The sequence below is a fragment of the Labeo rohita genome, chromosome 20 (genome assembly GCF_022985175.1).
Source record: "Labeo rohita strain BAU-BD-2019 chromosome 20, IGBB_LRoh.1.0, whole genome shotgun sequence".
Taxonomy (NCBI): domain Eukaryota; kingdom Metazoa; phylum Chordata; class Actinopteri; order Cypriniformes; family Cyprinidae; genus Labeo; species Labeo rohita.
This window is the reverse complement of record NC_066888.1, coordinates 25,229,290-25,251,404: the sequence shown is the minus strand read 5'-3', so window position 1 is coordinate 25,251,404 and position 22,115 is coordinate 25,229,290. Positions and strand designations below refer to the sequence as shown.

The 22,115-nt window shown below is 34.9% G+C and overlaps 1 protein-coding gene across 2 annotated transcripts in view; it reads left to right on the top strand.

Moving 5' to 3' along the window:
- The window catches only part of rcan2 (regulator of calcineurin 2), an 81,541-nt gene that overhangs the window by 41,129 nt on the left and 18,297 nt on the right, over window positions 1-22,115 (top strand). Inside the window, exon 1 of one of the 2 annotated variants that reach the window (XM_051138271.1) lies at window positions 11,646-11,872. The exons of the other annotated variant lie outside the window; for it this stretch is intronic. Within the exon in view, the coding sequence (XP_050994228.1) occupies window positions 11,786-11,872 (87 nt within the window). The 5' untranslated portion in view covers window positions 11,646-11,785. Of the gene's footprint in view, window positions 1-11,645; window positions 11,873-22,115 lie in introns of those variants that run through there. 2 annotated transcript variants of the gene reach the window in all.

Here is a 22,115-nt window from a genome sequence, read left to right as displayed (position 1 = left end):
CAATATGAAATGTACTAAATCCCATCGAAATTGTCCCTAATCTCTTTGAAATTGGCCCTGATCCCATAGAGACAGATCTATCAGACATGACATTCTTTAAGCAGGCAGTATCCGCAGCATCCCTGCCCCCCTCCTTCTCTGCTGGTACTCTGATGTCACCAAGGTAACCGGCTGGCTCTGCTGCCCACGACAGGCCACATGAGACAGCGCTTTGACCTTGAGCATGTGTTTGGAGCAAAGATTAAGGTCATGTCAGGAGAATGAGAATATTACTAGCAGAAATGATGACCAAGGTTAAACACCGCACCACAGCTCTAGATGACAAGACTGAGGTTATGACTCTCGAATAGGTCATTTTGCAGAAAATATATTGTATTTATATCCTAATCCTAAGAAAAATGCATCATGGCTTCCACAAAAATGCTAAAAAGCACAACTGTTTTCAACACTTATAATAACAAGCAGCAAATCAGCATATTAGAATGATTTCTGAAGGATCATGTGACACTGAAGACTGAAGTAATGATGCTGAAAATTCAGCTTTGCATCACAGAAATAAATTACATTTTAAAATGTATTCAAATAGAAAACAGTTATTTTAAACTGTAACAATATTACTGTATTTTTAATCAATGCATGCATCCTTGTTGAACAGAAGAGACTTGAGAAGGAATCTGAGATATAAATGGTCAGTCTGTTATCATTGTGCTCATAAGCAAGATACAAGGCTTATATTTGGCACCATCACTTTTAAATAGTGTAGTTAGTGATATATTAGCTGTACTAGCATCGTAGCTCAGTGTGTTGGAGCTGCTAGGCTACGGCTCTGAGCGAAGTAGCAATTTATAAAGTTCTATTATTCACAATTCAGTCTTATAAAGCTAATTCAGGATGAAAAGGATCTTGTAGAGTGCTCATCAAAGGGAAATTCATTCTGCTTTAAAACTGTCCTGAGTGTGAGAGAATGTAACATTGTCTACTTGAATGAAATTATGTGTCCATATATTCCACGAATATGGTGTGTGTGCGAGCTACAGAGTGAAAGGCTTTCTCCCTCGCTCTCTCTCACTTTCTTCTCCGTCTATTGTGTGTCTGACGTCAATACTAGCCTTTCATCAGCAGTGCCATTAATCAGCTCGCTGCTGTCCTCTCTTCTTCCTTTCCTCATCCCCCTCTCATTCTCATTGTGTGTTTGTCTCCTTGTTTCACTGCTCTTTCATTTCAAACACTCTTGTCTTTTTGTTCCCCATTTTTCTTTTCTGTGGCTATATTTGGAATGGAATACTAGCATGCTGTACAGTATATAATGTATTGTACACCAATCATTTTGTATTGTTTGAATTTACATGTCTGTAGTTTTAGCCTGTTTGGTGAAAAATACAATAAAAAAAAACAGTACTACTGTGAATTATTGTTACAATTTAAAGTAAAGTAGCTTTTTTAATAATAGTTTTATATTTTAATAGATTTTAAAGTGTAATTTATTCTTGTGATGGCAAATCTGAATTTTCAGCATCTGATACTCCAGTTTTCAGTGTCAAATGGTCGATTAGAAATCATTTAAATATGCTTATTTTTAAAAAATTTATTTGAAACAGTTTTTTGTAACATTATAAATGTCTTCATTATCACTTTTTAAAAAAAATATGATGCATCCTTGCTGAATAAAAGTATTAATTTATTAGAAAAGATACATTATATTATATTATATTATATTATATTACATTATATTATATTAATTTGACATGCAAAACATATTTTATATGTTTAGAAATCTCATTTTTAAATTTTATGTAAAATAGTATGTAGCGATTAATATATATATGTGGTACCCAGAAATTATGAAGAACCAAACCTGCAGAAATTAAAAATAAATGCATAAATAAATTATAGATAAACAAATACACTACCAGTGAAAAGTTTTTGAACAGTAAGATTTTTAAATGGTTTTTAAAGATTTATTTTCCGCTCATCAAGCCTGTATTTATTTGATCCAAAATACAGCAAAATCAATAATATTGTGAAATATTTTTACTGTATTTTAAATAACTGCTTTCTATTTACACATTTTAAAATGTAGTTTAATTCTGTGATCAAAGCTAAATTTTCAGCATCATTTAAAAAAATCAGCTTTAAAATCACAGGAATAAATTACATTTTAAAATATATTTAAATAGAAAAGCTATTTTAAGTAGTAAAAATATTGTAAAATTTTACAGATTTTGCTTTGGATCAAATAAATGCAGGCTTGGTTAGCAAAAGACACTTATTTAAAAACAATAAAATTCTTACTGTTCAAAAACTTTTCACTGGTAGTGTGAATGAATGTGATAATAGGAAAAAAAAAAAAGTATAAATGATTTGATAAAACAAATATAATTCATTTGTATTTATATTTAATCCTGAATACATTTTTTATTTTGTTTTTCTTTATTAATTATTTTCTGTATTTATTTTTACATTTGACTAATTTATTCATATAAATTATCTAAATTATTATTTTTTTTTTTCGGCAGGATTGGTCTTCCATAAGAAAGTAATACCACGTGTGCTTTGGTTGTACCCTACAGAAAATTTCCAAAAAATTCAAGCATATGGAAAGTAAATAATGCATACTGCAGAAAAAGTGATAGCATACTAGTACGCAATTGCAAACATATCCTTAGTCTTTACGTATCCCTGACACACATGCTCAGTTTCTCCTATCTTGTTCTCAACCCCCTTTTTTTCACCTCAACATTACCCCGGAAGGTCAGTGTAAGTCGGATCATCATTCCAGACAGGCCCTTCACACGCACTCTTCATCTCCCTTCATCTTCATCTATTGCTGCAGATCACTGGTGGTTCAACATTTGAACACACACAGGAGTCTGCTGTGCAGTATATTCAGGTGGTTTCAGTTTGAGCTAATAATCTCCTCTCTCCGGCCGCTCCCTGCAGACGCAGGAACACTATCTGCTTCATCAAATTAAACATGTCCAGAGAGGAAATAAAGGACATCTGGCCACCTGAATCTCCTTTAGGTATATCTAATGATAACAGTGCTCAAGAGAGTGTGAATGTGTGAGTGCATGTGATTTTGTCTGTTAGCACATAAAAATAATCATTTATGTGTCTAAAACCTAGTGATCATTTTATCTAGTATTACTAATACTGAGAATGTTCCAAAGCGCATCTCGTGCTTCACTTTTACAAAAAAATTCACATGCTTAAGTCTCATAAATTTGCTGATAACATTAAACATAAATTTGATTATAACATTATTGTATATTGGCCTGTAGATGTGTTCAGGCAAGAGCTCTTATCGAATGAGTGAGGTTTGGGGCAGACCAGACATTGTATGGCTGAGTTATAACAACTTCCTCTAACATGGTGAAACATCAAAATTTGTCAGGCCGCCACGGACACGCCCTTCATCGAAAACTCAAGATCTTTGTAATTTAACATCACAAAGGGCGTTAGATTACACTGACCAAATTTGGTGTTGATCTGTTTAAATCTGTAGGAATCTGTATAAATCCCTGATATAAATGAATAAATGCCTGAAAATGGGAAAAACACCACAAAACTTGCAGAGAAAATTCAAAATAACAGACTTCCTGTTGGGTTTCGGACTTCGTACCAAGGGACTTTTTGGTAGGTATAGGTGTGTTACATGTGTCTACCGAATTTCATACATGTATGTGAAACACAGCTCGAGAGGCACTTCATTAAAATTTATAGATGGCGCTATCGACCCATATTGACACACCCACTTCTGAAACCCATATAAGATGTAAATCTGCACCACTTTTGGTGCGTGTGCCAAGTTTCAGGAGTTTTTGAGCATGTTTAGGCCCTCAAAAATGTGATTCATTTTATAGAAACTGAGCAATTCCAACAGGGCCTTGTACCATCAGTCCTCAGGCTTCAATCAGCTAATCAACATAACATGTAATGAATACAGTAACATGTTATGAATTTGCTGATCTTCTGTGTAACTATTTGCAGTGTTTCGCTCATATAGGTGATACTTCAGACCTTTTATTTTGCAAAAACAGAGGCATCTGTTTTGTTTATGTCTGTGGAAAGCGATGAACGCGATCAGCGCTTGTTTTTTTGTTCCTGCATAATGCATGTATTCAGATGCCATTCCTTACCAGATGACTCTTACGACCCTCCTCATGTATGTGACCTGTGCTAATGTACCCACTTGCACTAGCACTTACCTACACTGAGGTATAAATACTATGAAGCTGAACCCTGTATTACTTGCATGTATTTTTTCCACTAAATCTGCTGTCATTTGCTATGCACAGCAATATTTTATATCTTTTCATACATGCATTTATTCATTAAGCATATATATATATACACAGACACACACACAAGCACACACACAGCTATTGAAATTTTCTGCACTCCATCCATCCATCATCATCTTCTTTAAGTCAACTTTTACCACTGCATAGCTTTTCTCTGCCAATCTGACTTTTTTTTGCATAATGTTTACGTGTCTGAGCGCTGAGTCTGTGTATGTGAATTTATTGCAGACTGTGTTCAGCGCTGTGCTGGAGGAACCTGGGGATTACAACATTTCCATAACAAAGCCCAGATAGATTGGTTTAGAGTCTCCGGAATACTGCCACTGCTATTGCTATTCCGCACCTGTAGAGTGTGACCAACCCCTGAGACACATACAGGGAGAGAGAGAAAGAGAGCGAGAGAGAGAGAATGAAAGTAATGAATGACTAAGGGAGGACTGCATCATTGTCAGTCAGACTGCTTATTTATTATGTCACATGGTTTCCTGCCCTGTCTGACATTACCTGATGCTCGAGCATGAGCTAAATTGAATGTGAAGATAGAGCAGGAATAACATGATTTCTATAATGATTTATTGTAGAATGAGTGGAAAAGTGCCTGCTGGTCAGTATGAGAACCTGTTTACTCAGCAAATGATTAGTTCATGTGTAAGTGAGCAAAGTAGTGATGTTCTGAACAAAAAAAAACCCACTGTTGATTTAGTGTGTGCTTAACACAGTGTCTTTGCCAGGTACAGCACAACAAAGCCCCAAATGATAAATCCCATCTTGTAGTGTTAATCATCTAAAGCTGCCAACATCGTGGCACAGCAGCACAGTTAGCTATTTAGGTTGTGTCACATCACGCCGTTTAGTCCTGTTCACAATATGCCATTGGTCTAAAATCTATGCTTTTAATCAGTGTTCCATATACTTTTTTTAAAATATATATAAAAAAACATCTTTGTTAACTGAAATAAAGCTGAAATACAATAAAAATTGACATATTAGGTGAAAAACATTAAAAATGTTAAATATTAAAAAAAAAAAAAAAAATGTTGACTAACTAAACTGAAATAAGGTAAAATTACCAAAACTAAAACTGAAATAAATTAAAGCTAAATAGAAATTTTAAGAAAAACAAAAACTATGAAAAATGACAAAAGCACATAACAAAATTACTAAAATTAAATACTGAAAACAAAAAAGCTAGCTGAAAATATTGCTAAACACTAAAATAGTACATAAATAATGGTAAAATAACAAAACTTTTAATGCAAGCAGGTATAACACCAGATTTACCAGCCCAGTTTAACCCGATATTTGCATATTAAACACACACAAAAAAAATCTAATTTGGATGGGACTGGGTGCAAGTGCCAACTGCTCTGTCGTGCTTTCCCACACTATCTGCTACTTCCTTTTGAACTCCTACATCCTCCTTGGCATGAAATGAATTTCACAATGTGTTTACAACTCTTGTAAAGTGCAAAGACTTTGCAAAGTTTTTAACCTTTTAAATTGAATTTCCTCCAATTCAGAACATGTAGTTCAGCCAAATATTATTTTTGGTTTACACATTGAACTTCGTCCAACAAAGTCACAACCCCATTCTTTTGTTCATTTTATAATGACTTTCATTAATAATGTTAACAAATATTATTGCACTTTAGTCAGTTATCATTAATAATTGTAGATTTAAAAGTCATGAATCTATGTACAGATGCAGGTGTGATAACATGCTTTACGTATGCAAAATTCATCACATTTTTCTAATAAGGAATCAAAGTGCAAATTACATGATCCTTTTAGTGTGTACAGACAGCAAATTGTTACACTACAATAATTGAATAGACCAACAACCCCTGAACTGTCCAGAAACAATGGCCTGACCTAGTTCAAGAAAGCATTGAAAAGCATTTAAAAAAATTGCAAACTGAGACTGGAAGAAACATATCACAACTGACTAGGCTCACAGACTAGCCATAGCGGCATTTCCATGACATGCATGGAGAAAAACAGTGGGGAAAGATTAGCATTCAGAATAGTTACACAAGTCACAATCTCCTTGTCTGGAATGAATGCTCTTGCCATATAATATAAAAATATTGAAAGAAGCCATAGTGACAAATTCAATTCAATTCAATCCAATTCAATTCATTTCAGTAAAGCTCAACCGTGACAACTCACATTTTCAGAAGTATTTTTCCCCGTTCATTTTCTCCACAGATGCTCCATATTCCATATGGACATTCCAGGAAAATTATTTATTTAATAAAGTATTTTTCCCAATATGAATCACAAAATTTCACCCTTTAATTTGAAGCGAAAAAACATTTAGAAGTCAAAAAAGGTACTGTTGTAATATATGCTTAAGGCTTGCTGTTTACACTTAGGATAGAAACTATAAAGATACAATTGAGGTCAAAAGTTTACATACACATTGCAGAATCTGCAAAATGTTAATTATTTCACCTAAATAAGTGGGATCATACAAAATGTACTGACCTAAATAGGATATTTAGAAGACATTTACATAATAGTCCACAAGAGAAAATAATAGTTAAATTTATAAAAATGACCCTGTTCAAAAGCTAGCATACACTTGATTCTTAATACTGCTGTTGTGTTGTTACCTAAATGATCTACAGCTCTGTTTTTTTTTTTTTTTTTGTTTAGTGATAGTTGTTCATGAGTCCCTTGTTTGTCCTGAACAATTAAACTGCCTGCTGTTCTTCAGAAAAATCCTTCAGGTCGCACAAATTCTTAGCATTTTTGTAACCCTTTCCAACAATGACAATATAATTTTAACATCCAGCTTTTCCCACTGAGGACAACTAAGGGACTCATATGCAACTACTACAGAAGGTTCTTCAGAAGAAACTATCTTCTGTAGCTTCTGAAGGACAGTAGTAAATGAAAAAAAAAAGTGATATATAGGCAAAATAGGAAAAATGTACACATCTTCATTCTGTTCAAAAGATTTCACCCCTGGCTCTTAATGCATCGTTTTTCCTTCTGGAGCATCAGTGAGCATTTGAACCTTCTGTAATAGTTGCATACGAGTCCCTCAGCTGTCCTCAGTGTTAAAAGATGCATCTCAAAGTCATACAGTCATTGTTGGAAAGGGTTTACATACACAAAAATGCAGAAAAACCAAAGAATTCATGGAACCTGAATTGTTCTGAAGAACAGCAGGCAGTTTAACTGTTCAGGACAAACAAGGGAACTATCACAACAGCTATCACTAATCAAAAAAGACAGTTGTTGAACATTCAGGTAACAACACAATATTAAGAATCATGTATGAAAACTTTTGAATGGGGTCATTTTAATAAATTTAACCATTATATTTTTCTTGTGGACTATATGTAAATATTTTATTCAGGTCAGTACTAAATAAAAAAAATAACATGCATTTTGTTTGATCCCTCTTATTTTGGTAAAATAATTAACATTTTGCAGATTCTGCAAGGTGTGTGTAAACTTTTCACCCCAACGGTAACTATAACCATATTAGTGTTCACACCATCAGGCGATAGCATTAATTTCCATCCAAATAGTCAAAGAGAACAAAATTCTCATTTCCTGATAAACTGGCATTAAATATCATAAAGTAAAGTGGGGGAAGCCACTGCATATAATAATTTTTTATATATAATGGTTCTAGAATTAGAACCATTATCACTGGTAAATTTTGGAATCTTTCATGAATTTTTGGAAAGTTTCTAGAAATTTACAGGAAATTATCCACCCCTTTGCAACCCTAAAACGTAATAGTTATTTTTAGTGCGTCTTATGCAAATTATGTAACTGAATTATCAGTACAATGATTGACCTTACGTAAAACTGACTATAAGCCATTGATTACAAGTATAAAATACCTTTTATTTGAGGTTTATTGCTAAGTATTCAAACACAAACATAAAAAAAATAAATTAGTACATGACATAGCATCCAATTTATCTAACAGTGTTTTTGTGTGTACGTGTTACTGATGGTGTTGTCATGGCTATCCTCTCCTCCTAATTAAAAAAGTCTCATGGCATCTCAGGAAGTATTACTCTGTTCTAGCCTTGTCATCCTCAAGGACCCTCATGCCATTTGCACAGTCACTATCATCTCGCCCAATTGGCGTGTATACCAGGAGCCTCATATCCATCCATTATTGTCAAGCCTGCTTAGATTAGCAGCTTCCATCTGGGCTTTTCTGCACCAGGTGTTATGTAGTGAGGCCATTTCCCCTCTCAAGGTTGCCTTGGTGCCAGAGTCATTTAAGCTGTTCATTTATTGACTCGCTCCGATAAAACCAGTGCTTCCATCGAGAAGGGACAACGTAACATACTCGCACAGGTCCATTCTATCAGTGCCGTCGGAGTGCTGGAAAAGTAAACATGATCTTCTGGGGACGCAGTGCAGACAATGTGATGACTCAACTGTCTGGAGTCTTTTAGCATGCTTCATTTAGGACAGCTACTGACCTTTCCGATTGTATCTCACATGCTCTATATCTGTTTTTGTCCCCATTCTATTGCTGTTTTTCCATTCTGACCCTGATTTATATTCCTCTGTTACCTGGATTCTAATTCTCATTGGACAGTTGTGACATTTAGCGGTCAGATTTGTTTGTATAATCTATAAATGTTCCAGGCAACCGATTTCCTACATAGGCTGTGAGAGTTTCATGTAGATTGTATCAATAATCTAAAATCTTATTTGATGTCACATCCATGCATTTGTTTATATAATAACTAATACTGCTAACTAGAGGTGGGCGATAAACCGGTACACAAGATTAACCACTAGAAATCTGTCAACTGGTAGAGATTTTGGATTATTGTCTTTATCAAGATTACACGCTCATCTGACGCTGTGCTACTTGGTCATGAAAACGTATCGTTTGCATGCGTTTTTAAGCATTGTTGTTTAAAAGCAAGAGATTTAAAGCCATCGAAAAGCAATCAGCAGTGAAAGACCACTAATTTCGCTATACACACGCACTGTCTGAGTTCTGAGTGCTGTCAGAGGCATGCGCACGTGAAGACGGTGTTCATACAGTGTGGGAGTTTTGAACAAAGTTGCTGCTTTATAGGCCTTGAACAGCTAAATGCACACACTTGTATGTGTCAAAATGCTGTAAACAGAGTAATTTAGGTCATCTGAGAAAGAAAACACACTTTTAACAGTATATTGGATCCGGGTAGCTCTTAAAGTGACAGCAGTCTAATATTTCTGCTCTCTGTCATTCATGTTACTCAAACAACAAAGAAGAAAATCTCTTACTGCTTTTGACTAAATTACTTTTGCAACTTTAATAAGACGAAATATATACCAGTCAAAAGTCTTTTCTGCTCAGCAAGCCCGCATTTATTTGATCCACCTGATTTGCTGCTCAAAAAACATTTATTATTATTATTATTATTATTATCGTGTTGAAAAGAGCTGAGTAGAATTTTTTCCTTTCTGTTCCTTTGATGAATAGTAAGTTCAGAAGAACACCATTTTTTTGAAAAAGAAATGCTGTGTAACATTATGTCTTTATCATCACTTTTAATCAATTTAAAGCATCCTTGCTAAATAAAAGTATTTATTTCTATAATTAAAAAAATGTTGATCTTTGGTCTTTCTATTCATCAAAGAATTCAGGTAAAAAATGACACAACTGTTTTAAAAAGTTACTTAAAATGTTTTTTTCTTTAACATTTTAATATAAAATATACAGTATATGTATATGTTATTGAAACATTTCTATCTTAGCACTTTCATATACACATATTCATATCAATACTAATATTGTAGGGCTGTCAACGATTAATCGCGATTAATCGCATACAAAATAAAAGTTTAAGTTTGCCTAATATATGTGTGTGTACTGTGTGCAATTATTATGTATATATAAATACACACAAATTAATGTGTATATATATGAGAAATATGTTATTAATATACAAAATGATTTTATTTATATATAATATAAATTATATAAAAATCATAATAAATAAATATCCTTGTAAATATTTATTAAATATATACATGAATGTGTTTGTATTTATATATACACAAAAATTATACACAGTACACACACATATATTAGGCAAACTTAAACTTTTATTTTGTATGCGATTAATCGCGATTAATCGTTGACAGCCCTATAATATTGTTTATCATAGTATTTAGAAAACCTAATGGCTGAATAAAAAGCACTTTAAATTAATCACTATATTACTTTATTGTCAATAAAATGATTACAGAATTACTGTAAATATTCAAAATAAAAATAATGTCCCCTTTTTCAAATCGAGTCATTTTTAGATGCCTGTGATGTCACACCACGACACCACTATGTTCACGCGAATCATTCATGATCCAGCTTCACTTACAGCAGAAGTGAGTTATAAGGGTTTTTTTTAATGAATCTTTGCGATAACCTTTCCTAATAACATGCTAATTAGTAAGTTTAGTGGCTAAACGCAACTAAAGTAAACAGGCTCATCACTCCACAGAGAGAAGAGAGGGGCGAGCAGAGCTCATTAACATTTAAAGCAACCTCGACCAGAACAGGATGAATTTTTCAGAGCTGATTTTGACAAGGTAAAAAGGGTGTTGTTTTACACTACCATTGAGAATTTGTAACCAAAGTATATTATAGACTTTTCATTAAGACCCTAAAGAATCATATCCAAAAACTGAATAAGTCCATTTCAGCCTACTGTAGGTGGCAACTAAACATAAGTGTTTTGTACTACTTTTTTTTTTTTTTTTTTTTTTTTTTTTTTTTTTAGATTTTATATAATCATCAATACAGTGTGACGTCAAGCTGCAGAAACAAAAATAGCTACCTATACTTAGAAACCTCCCCCTTGAATGCCTTTTTGTTGCATGCTGAATGATGTCACGTAAATGACTGAGATATTAATAATATATCCGTCTTGCCGGGATCCACAGACCTCATCTTTCTCTCTCTCTCTTGCCATCCTTCTTGTTCTAGAGCTCTTTTTTCCACCGGCTTACTAGTGTTTCTGTGATGCGACTCTATATTAATCTGCAGTGCTGAGTCACTCTCCTGTCTTCCTTTGCCCTATCAGAGTGATAATGGAATAAACTGACAAAAATAAAAAGTGGAAGGGTGTTGAAATACAAAATATCTTATTGTATTTCACACTCAAGCCACATAAAATAGTTTTTGGACCCAGCTACAGGAGGCAAAATAGGAGGGAAAAGACTTAGCGTATGAATAATAAAACAGCTCAGCTGTGTACAAGTGCAAGCGAGCATTCATAAAGAGAGGCAGTGATGTCACTGCACGGAGTGAGAGAGAGAGAGAGAGGAGGGTGGGGGCTTTTGCGTACACACACACACACGTCTGAGAGTTACAGGAGGCTCTTCAGAGCAGGAAAGCAGCACATCCAAACACTCACACACAGCCTCGCGTGCATTCAGACGCGCTCCTCACACATACTCTGTCAGGGGCCAGTCATCCCTTCAATCTGAGTGAGCCCAGCATGCCCTCCAGGAGCGTGGACTGTAATATCTCCACCCTCATCGCCTGCGCGGTGGACGTGGAGGTGTTCACCAGTCGGGAGGTCAAGGTAGGGCAGGAACTTCCAACTTGTTTAGGGTACGTACGGCATAGCTGATTTTGAGAGATATTAAGCCTGTCACATTGACATCCTTCATTCTGAGGTACAAATAAACAGGGTTATTATGTTTAGAAAATGTTAGTATGTCAATATAGTAACAGACTAAAGTGCCTCATTATGGATATCTACAGAAAAAGACAGATTACAGTAGTTTCACAAACCACTTTTGTCCTGAATTGCTCATTGATTCAAATTTGACCACTTTATCTTGTCTTTCAGGTGATTGTGTTTATAAATGCACCTATTTAAATGATTTTCTGTCTAATGATTTTACCTGGTGGTTAGTTTGATTGTCTGCGAAGAGGTTTGCCTCATAGACTTGTTTTGACAGCTCTCTCCATTCACACCGCACACCATTCATTACCAAAAAATACACTTAATCTCAGTGCATCATGCCTTTGCTTGACTGACCATCATTCTTTGAAGTCTGACACGCTCATTTTTTACATCACACATTCTGTCAGACCTACAAGGTCATCATTGATTCCACATCCTTCATTTGGATGGGTGTTTGTAATGCTTCATCGCACCCTTTGGAATCAGTGGAATCTGTTCTAATTGAACTACATTATAGTGCATTTGGTAATTTAGTAAATGTTAGAGTTTGGCAACCAGGACCACAAGGATCTTTGGCATATATCTCTCTGTCCTGACAGCACTTGCTGACAATTTTTATGTTTTGTGTCCTTGTCATGCATGAATGTCAGTAGCTAAGGAGTTTATTTTGTTAAATGGCTAGAAGCCCTGTGTATCCAAAAATAGATTGGAATTTTTATTGTCTAACATCATGGAAGCATCTACAAAGGCAAGTTACATTGTACAGTTGGCTTTTTTGAGTGAAACCTACACTATAATAAAGCAGGAAATAATGTTTGATGTGGATTTAGTTTATTTGAGTGGATTCTGACAAGTAAAATGTGACCCTGGACCACAAAACCAGTCATATTGTAGCATGGGTATATTCGTAGCAATAGCCAACAATACATTATATGGGTCAAAATGATCAATTTTTCTTTTATACCAAAAATCATTAGGTTATTAAATAAAGATCATGTTCCATGAAGATATTTTGTAAATTTCCCATCGTAAGTATATAAAAAAACGTAATTTGTTAAGAATTTCATTTGGACAACTTTAAAGGCGATTTTCCCATTATTTTGATTTTTTTGCACCCTCAGATTCCAGATTTTCAAATAGTTGTATTTCAGCCAAATATTGTCCTATCCTAACAAACCATAGATCAATGGATAGCTTATTTATTTGCTTTCAGATGATGTGTAATTCTCAATTTCAAAAAATGGACCCTTATGACTGGTTTTGTGGTCCTGGGTCACAAATCAAATCAAATCAAATCAAATCAAATCACCTTTATTTATATACCGCCTTTAACAATACCGAATTGTGACAAGGCGGCTGTACAGTATTAAATAGGAAATAGTACATCAACAATGCAAAGGGCAACAGTAAACACTCAATTTTCAGGTAAAGGTAGTTAATCAAATACAACAAAATTAAATACAATATTGTGTGAAGATAAAGTGTCCCCAACTAAGCAAGGCAGAGGCGACAGCGACAAGGAACCAAAACTCCATCGGTGACAAATGGAGAAAAAAACCTTGGGAGAAACCAGGCTCAGTCGGGGGGGCCAGTTCTCCTCTGGCCAGACACAAATGCTTAAGGTGTGTTCACACAGATGAATGTTCAGTTGTGAGATGTTTTTTCCGATTTTAATTTGAACAAACAGCTTTTCAAACCTACACCAACATTCATATGCCATCAATGTAACAGATTATTTACTTATTATTATTAATTAATTAATTTATTTATTTATTTATTTTTTAAGAGAAATGCAAAGAAAACTGCCTGACCAATGATATATTTATACTTTAGTTTAAGCACACAAAGTGCTTGTTGTTATGTAAGAACTTATGAGCAGAGCTTCGAAACAATCTGCTTTGAAACTGTCTATATTGTATGAAACGCTATAGAAATTAAGGTGACTTGAAAGATATTTTCAGTGAGTATTTTGCTAAATGACAGTGCTCTGTTCTCTTGTATTTGGTGTTGTCTCATAAAAAATTTGAATAGCTGTTTAAAAACTTGAGTACTGTTTGACTTTCTTTATTCTCTGTGACAAATTGGTGTCAGAAATGGAAAATTATGCATAATCTTGTGTACTGGAGTAACTGAGGTATTTCTGCTTTTCCATAAGAACCACATACTGTCAGAGAGTGAGACCTATTGTTTCATATCATCATGTGGCCAGAATAATATTGACACAATTTTGCTATGGTGATATCAAGATAATGATAATATCATTACATCCCTAATTTTCATGTTCACCTGCCTTTTTTTTTGTTTGTTTTTTTTTTCGGTCTGATATCCAAATTATTTAATTTTGTAAATACAGTACTGCAAGAGAACAGGCTGTACTCTCGTTGGTAAATTCAAAGTTCTGTCATTAAACTCTAGATGGCGCAGGCTGATGTGTTGTCAACGCAAACTGATGTTAGCGTTAGACTACTTGGCACAAGCTGATTGGTTCATGTTGCATTTGCAAGCAAAGAGCTTGCTGCTTTACATTTAAATGGCTGGTTAGCATTCACTAGAGCATTTTGTAGCGTGCTTTCAGAGTGAGTCCCTCCACATCCTCAGCTCCACCTGTATAGATCTGCTATGGGTTATTTTATATGCTACTTGGGCTGCAGCAGTATGTCTTAAACACTCAGAGCACCATATATGACCCTGGACTACAAAACCAGTCATAAGGCGTCAATTTTTTGAAACTGAGATTTGTACATAGTCTGAAAGATGAACTGATTGTATGGTTTTCTAGGACAGGACAATATTTGGCCAAGATACAACTATTTGAATATCTGGAATCTGAGGGTGAAAAAAAAAAAATCAAAATATTGAGAAAATCGCCTTTAAAGTTGTCCAAATGAAGTTCTTAGCAATGCATATTACTAATCAAAAATAAAGTTTTAATTTATTTAGGGTAGGAAATTTACAAAATATTTCCATGGAACATGATCTTTACTTAATATCCTAATGATTTTTGGCATAAAAGAAAATTGATCATTTTGATCCATACAATGTATTGTTGGCTATTGCTACAAATATACCCGTGCTACTTATGAATGGTTTTGTTGTCCAGGGTCATATCCGCATATGTATTACAGTAGCAAGTTCCTGTAAGTACTTTGCAGCAGCAGCAATAATCTACAACAACAGCAATAACCAACAGCAGCAACATAGCAAATCTAATTCACCAAGACCAAATACATTAACATTGTTATGTCAATTTCCATGCTAAAATCTTCAGAGAGTTAGAAATATTATGTTTGTATTTTGAATAAATTATACACTGCACTTGCCATACAACAACTACTCATAGTAGTCTATAAAACTCATAGTACTCCACAAAAAAGTCCATATGCACTATATACTGCAAGTCTTCTGAATCCATATGTTGGCTTTGTTTAAGAAACAAACAAAAATATCCACTTCCAGATTAAATGATAAAATTGCTTTGAATACTGTGCATCACACAAGCTACCATATGGCTTTGGAAAACTTACTGAACAAGTTTCCATGTTGTCAGGAATATAGACTGATACGTTAACATTTTCCAGTCTCATATAATACCTCTTTATCTTTCCCATATGCATCCCTTCTATTCACCATTATAAGATCATGCAGTGTTTCAGAACCCCTGTGTCGGTCTCTTCCTGCCTCATGAGTTTCTTGTGACATCTTTCACATTGCCTGTGCTGTGAGTGGGCTGAGTTTCATCTGGGCCATAATGCTGAGTAATAGCAGGAAGAGCAGCGGGTCTTCTGGGCTTTCCACATTTATTTGCTCCTTGCTGGGAACACTGCAAGTCAAGAGGTCACATTTATTTTCTCTGGGTACCATGGAGGTGACCTGCTTCCTCTAATAACAGTAAGAATATCTCAGGCACTGCAGCACGACTCCATTTCCTGTCATATCAGTTCACCAAATAGACATCCAAATATTAGATCTGCTCCTTCCCTGTTCTCAGGTTTTGTACGCTATTTGATAGTCCTTTACCTGATTGTGCTATAAGACTCTTAAGATAGATTGCATTTTCAACTTGGGGCCTCTTTATACGACATCATTATTATAAGAACTCTACCTTATGTTTGAAAACAAAGTCAATCTCTTTTTCCATCTACATATGCACAAATCTTTTTAGATTCCTAGATTTCGCAAAGCTAGATCTTTAACATCACGTGGTTTGAAGTGTCTAACCACATTTTATTTTATTTTATTTTTTATGCCATTTAGGATGGGTTCATCTGAAATACATGAAAAATACAAAGCAGACTAGTGCCAAACAGTGTTATTTTAAGTATTTTTTCAAAAAAAATATTATAGTACTTATTAGTATTTTAAATTAGCTTATATATATATATTTATTTATTTATTTATTTATTTATTTTTGCTTTTAATATTTCTATGTGTTTCATCTTATATTTATTTTATATCAGCATTATTTCAGTTACAAAGAACTATTTTTGTAGTGCTGTCAAATGATTAATCACGATTAATCGCATCAAAAATAAAAGTTGTTTTGTTTACTAATATGTGTGTATACTGTTTATTTATGTATATATAAACACACACATACAGTATATATTTTGAAAATATTTACATGTATATATTTAAAGTCATATAATTGATATTATATATAAATATTAATAAACAACATTTTTCTTAAATATATACATGCATGTGTGTTTTTATTTGTATACATAATGAATATACACACATATATTTAGCAAAGAAAAAATCTTTTATTTTAGATGCAATTAATTGACAGTAGTATGACAAAAATGAATTCAAATCATGGTGTTACAGTCTATGTAAACAAGTGGAGAAGAAAGGGAAGATTGTAGAAAAGGTGATCAGAATTTCCACCTGGTTCAAAAGCAATAAATACAAAACTATTTACTACTTGGAAAACAAAGCAGAAAATACAGTGCGCATCTAAATCTAGTTTCTTCCTCGAAAGCACTTTCAAGGTTTTTCAAGTGGATCGATAAAAAACCTGTGAGCCCTCACTTTAGGAAGTTACATAAAGCCAGCCAATCAGATTAGAGATTTCCAGATCAAACATAAAATTGTGCAAAATTTACAGCAGAAGGCCACTGAACAGGTCTGAGGCCTCTGTTTACTTTAGCGTATTATACGCAGTATTCATGTAAAATTTACACCTGAATTCCAAGAAAAGCATGTAACCAAGGTCAAAGTTGAGCCCAAAAAAATTAGAGCTTGAGAGATCTGGCCTGGATCCGTTTAAGATGAATTGTGTCTCTCCATGCAAAGAAAAGCTCACCTTTTTCTCCTCCCCATCTGACGCTAATTCATCTCCCAGCAAGGAGAGGATCTGGTCTTGATTAAAAGCAGGGGACTGTTAAATTTGACATTCATTTCAGGATTAATGTTAAGGTTAGGCTCAGTTTGCGTTTTCCCCTTCTTCCACCCCCTATTAAGAACGTGTTTAAGCCACAACGCGAACAGTAAACACACAGCTTGGCTGAAAAACAGCTGTAATTGCTTAAATGCCTGCATACCTACCACACCATCCTCAAAGAAGAGTGGAAAAGCATAGCACCTCCGCTTTTTCTGTTTTGCCCGGATGGGAAGGCCAATCATTCCATTCGAATGGCGTCTCCAGCCATATCTACTGTTTACATTTTAGTATTGTCATCTGACGCAGTTTGTACTCGCTTCGGTTTGTCTTGGCAGGAAAGCAACTATCTATGTGAAGTTAAGTGAGGTGTCACTAGGCTAATGCGTGTTATTTTTAGCGTCTCTCTTATCCTTGATGGACTTTTTATCTGTCAAGCAAAAAGCTGGTAACGGAGTGTGTCATGGTGCAGTAATTTCATGCTTTAGTGGGTTGAGATCATACAGCAGCCCAGACGTCACCAAAGGCTGTTTATAAACTAACATGGCTGCTTGGCTGCTTCCAAAACAAATGAGTTTTCCCTCTCTTTCTAATATAATTCACCCTGATTGGTCCTTTAACGCTCCACTCGCACCTAAAATGGACATGTTCTTGAGAAGGTCAGGTAAAATTGTGTTTCACTGACGTACTTTGTGATTTTTATCCCATCTGAATCAAGCATGTCTGTTTTTCTTGCACAGCTTCTGTTAAAACCTACAGTACACAGCAATTTACCTACTGTTTTTTGGCTACCTTATGAATTGCGAATAAAAAATATATTAAAACACACGATTAATGTAACCATTTTAAAGAAAAAAGGATGTTTTATTATAGCAAGGACACAACCATCTTGCAGTAGCACAGCGTGTGGCGTCACCAGGGTGGATTGCTTCATTTGCCTGTGAAGTAATATAAGCATTTCTTCACTTTTTGAACACAAACTTGTTTTGAAATGGAGGAAGGTGAATTTAAAAGGACTGCTGAGTCCATAGTAAGTCCAGCTGCTTATGCATTTGAGCTGATACGGCGGACTAGCAGTACTACTGTTACGGGTGATAGAATTCACGAACCTGCTAGTTTGAGGTGAAGAATGGGTTGGATAAAACATGTTTACGTGGATACTCATCAAAACAGCCGTTCCGACACAATTTTGTACGCATCTGCTCAAGAAAATGCAATAGAGAACTAAATTTGGTACTCACGTACATTTGCACAGCAAGTATGATATTGAATCTCTTTCACGTTGTATTGCACTTGAATGGCTTAAAACACTTTAATGTTAAACTGACCAGGCTTAAAACACATAAGAATGATAAACGTTCTTGAGGAAGCAGCATTAGACTGACTGTTCAGATGTAAGGTGATTAGTTTTAGCGTCCTGTTAACAGCAGGCAAACTAATTGTATTCGCAGGTGAACATTAAATGTTACATACCTCTACTGGGGAACAAGCCTGTGTAATGCAAATATGTCTGAAAAGTCTGAGATGCAACATGAACAATATTATATGAAGCATTGTTTGTTTACATCACATTGCATCTCGAATTATGAAAGTGTCTGGGATACCATTAAAATTTCATGATGTAGACTGTTTGATGTTGGATATTCATCCAAAACATTTGTGTGCTAAAATATCATGTGTGTGTTCAAAAAGCAAAGAAATGCTTATATTACTTCACTGGCTAATGGAGAAAACCTATCCATTTTTTTATTGCAAGATAGCCCTGGCCTTGGTTCAAAGGCTGTTCCAAAACATTTTTTTTTTCTTAAAAATCGTTACATTCATCAAGTTTTTAATTAAAGAGGAAATCAGTTTAGTAAATAACGTAAACTTGACTGACAGGTTTACTTCAATTAAAAAAAAAAAAAAAAACATCTCAAAATGGCACTTTATTCAGAGCAGACACCATCTAAAACTAGACTGGATAGAAGTACAGTCATTCAATATATGTGACCACAAAACCAGTCAAAACCCTGGACCACAAAACCAGTCATAAGGGTCCATTTTTGAGATTTATACATCAAATAAATAAGCTTTCCATTGATATATGGTTTGTTAGGATTGGACAATATTTGGTTGAGATATAACTATTTGAAAATCTGGAATTGTGCAGAAAAAATAAAAATATTGAGAAAATCGCCTTTAAAGTTGTTCAAATAAAGTTCTTAGCAATGCATATTACTAATCAAAAATTAAGCTTTGATACATTTACGGTAGGAAATTTACAAAATATCTCCATGGAACATGATCTTTATATCCTAATGATTTTTAGCATAATGAAAAATCACTAATTTGCTACAAATATACCCGTGCTACTTATGACTGGTTTTGTGGTCTAGAGTCACATACATTTATATATATAAATATAGTTTCTATTTTGACTAAATATGGTGTCTGTTCTGACCATTTTGTTCATTTTGATCCAAAAATCCACAAAACTTTACAAAACAGATTTACTAAACGGCAAATTAGCGTTAAAGCAAAATTCCAAGCACCAATGGGAGGGGAAAATTCTCCGTGTGAGTTACAAACAATGTGCACGTTAACGAACACAGATGCAGCCAGATCATTTCCACAATGACCAGCACAATCTACCGAAAGCAGTGCAAATTACAGCCTGAGACATGCTTTTTTGGGCGTTAATTAATGGCGCTAATACCAGTAATTTGACGAGTACAAACATTAGTAAATCACATTGCGTGATAGATTTTAATACTTTGTGAATAAAAGGGAAACTCCTACAAATGCATATTCAGTAAAAGTCAAGCACAAAATGTAACTGTCTACGCCTTTTCAGCGCTAATTCTTTACTGCATGTCTTTAGTAAATCCTGACAGTACTATTTTAACGCCAAAACACGGTTTGCACTGGCACAAGCTGTTGGAAAATCTAGCCCTAAGTTGGAAAAAAACACTATTCATTGATTTCTCACTGTCGTTAGATGTTAAATAGGATATGTACTGTAGTCTGAGTTTCATAGCGATCATGACTTTCTCTTACAACATTATTCTCATGACATTTATACCAGCAAGTACCAGATGGTATCAATGTTCATTTCCACCACTTTAAATGAGGGCACTTAAAACCAACTGCTGTTGCTGTTTTTAAATGATGTGTTTCAAGGTGGTGGTAAATGAAGAGCAGACCTGTCGATTTGCTAATGTCTCAATTTTATAGGCTCCATATATGTGTATGCGTGTGTGATTAATCTACTGTGGCTGGAGAAACTACTATGCATTAAAGTTCTCATGTTAATAGTTTTTTAGGAAAAAATTGTAAATACATCATTCCACAGATCCTTTTATGATTAGATAAAGTAATATTTTTAGAAAGCCAGTGGTAAAATATTCCACTGCACATAACCCTTCATCCTCCTCCCTTCATCTTAGTATCCATATTTGTAAAGGAATGTGATTTATTTCCACTACAAATACTTAGCTTTGAAATATCAGCTGAAGGCTCTCAAAAAAGAACATAACACCACGTAACCCATAGCAATAAAATACAATAATATTAATAATAATAAAATCTAGTTCACATTAGGACTATTTGAATGTTTTATTAAAAGATACTTGGAGAAATAAACCTAGTCTGAATTGTGAAAGAACTGAATGCCCTTTACACTGCACCACTGAAAATTCAGCTCATATATGCAAAGCCATTTCTCACAATAGAAATTGGGAAATGTCTGACTGCCTTGCTAAAAAGGCCAGCATGATGCTGGATGACCGAGGGAGGCTAATTAAGCTAGTTAAGATGCCTGATAGGGACACCGGCATCCAAAACTCGACATATGCTGGTGACCAGCAGTGCTGTGACGGTAGTAAATGATCTCATTTCAAGGTGCAGTGGATCAGACGAATGTGCTTTGATCTGCATTTCACACGCCATCAAGTTCTTGTTCTATAATTAGCTCTGTACGCACTTGACATCTTGTAAAACTTCAGGGAAGTGCTGAGTCAGAAACCTGGAGTATAAAAAAGGTGCACATATGCACTGCAAGTCTCTCATGGACTCATCTGGTGTCACCTGTCAATGCCGAGCCATTCAGAATGAGCCCAGCTGTCGGTGCCGATACACCTCACGTCCTGACGCGCGGTGGACACGACATATCCACAGCTGTCATCTCTAGGGACGCTCACTCTTGGCTTTGAGATGAAGGAATATGCTGGAGGTTTCTCACAGATTGTGACAGGATACAAGGTGTTTGGCGAATTGACGCCGTGGAAGAAAACTGGCTCGGCTATCCATCTGTCTCTGCTGGAGAGTACCAGCGAGCGCCTCTAATCTTTCATCTTTCCTCATCTCTGGACATTTTTATTGAGCACATTCACTATTTCCTGATGCTGAAAGTGACAACTTTAGATTCTGTGTGTTGTGAAGCATTGAGCAAAATCTCTGGTGACTGACAGTAACGAGTAATTTATAGAAGATGTCTTTATCAAAAGCAACAAATTGTACACTTACCAGAAGATGCTTCCCCTAAAGCGGCAGTCTTGAACTCAAGTAAACTGGGACTAGTTGCAAAGCTTTTTGTGGTACTTTATCAGGTATTGTCATGAACGTGCGTCAAAGACATTGAATAAAGTCGTTATTTTTGTATTCTTTGCACACAAAACGTATTTTCATGGACATCTTATCATAAACTATTTTAACAATGTTCTTACTACAATGTTCTGATACAAACAAAGCATGTCTCTTAGACCCCATAATTTT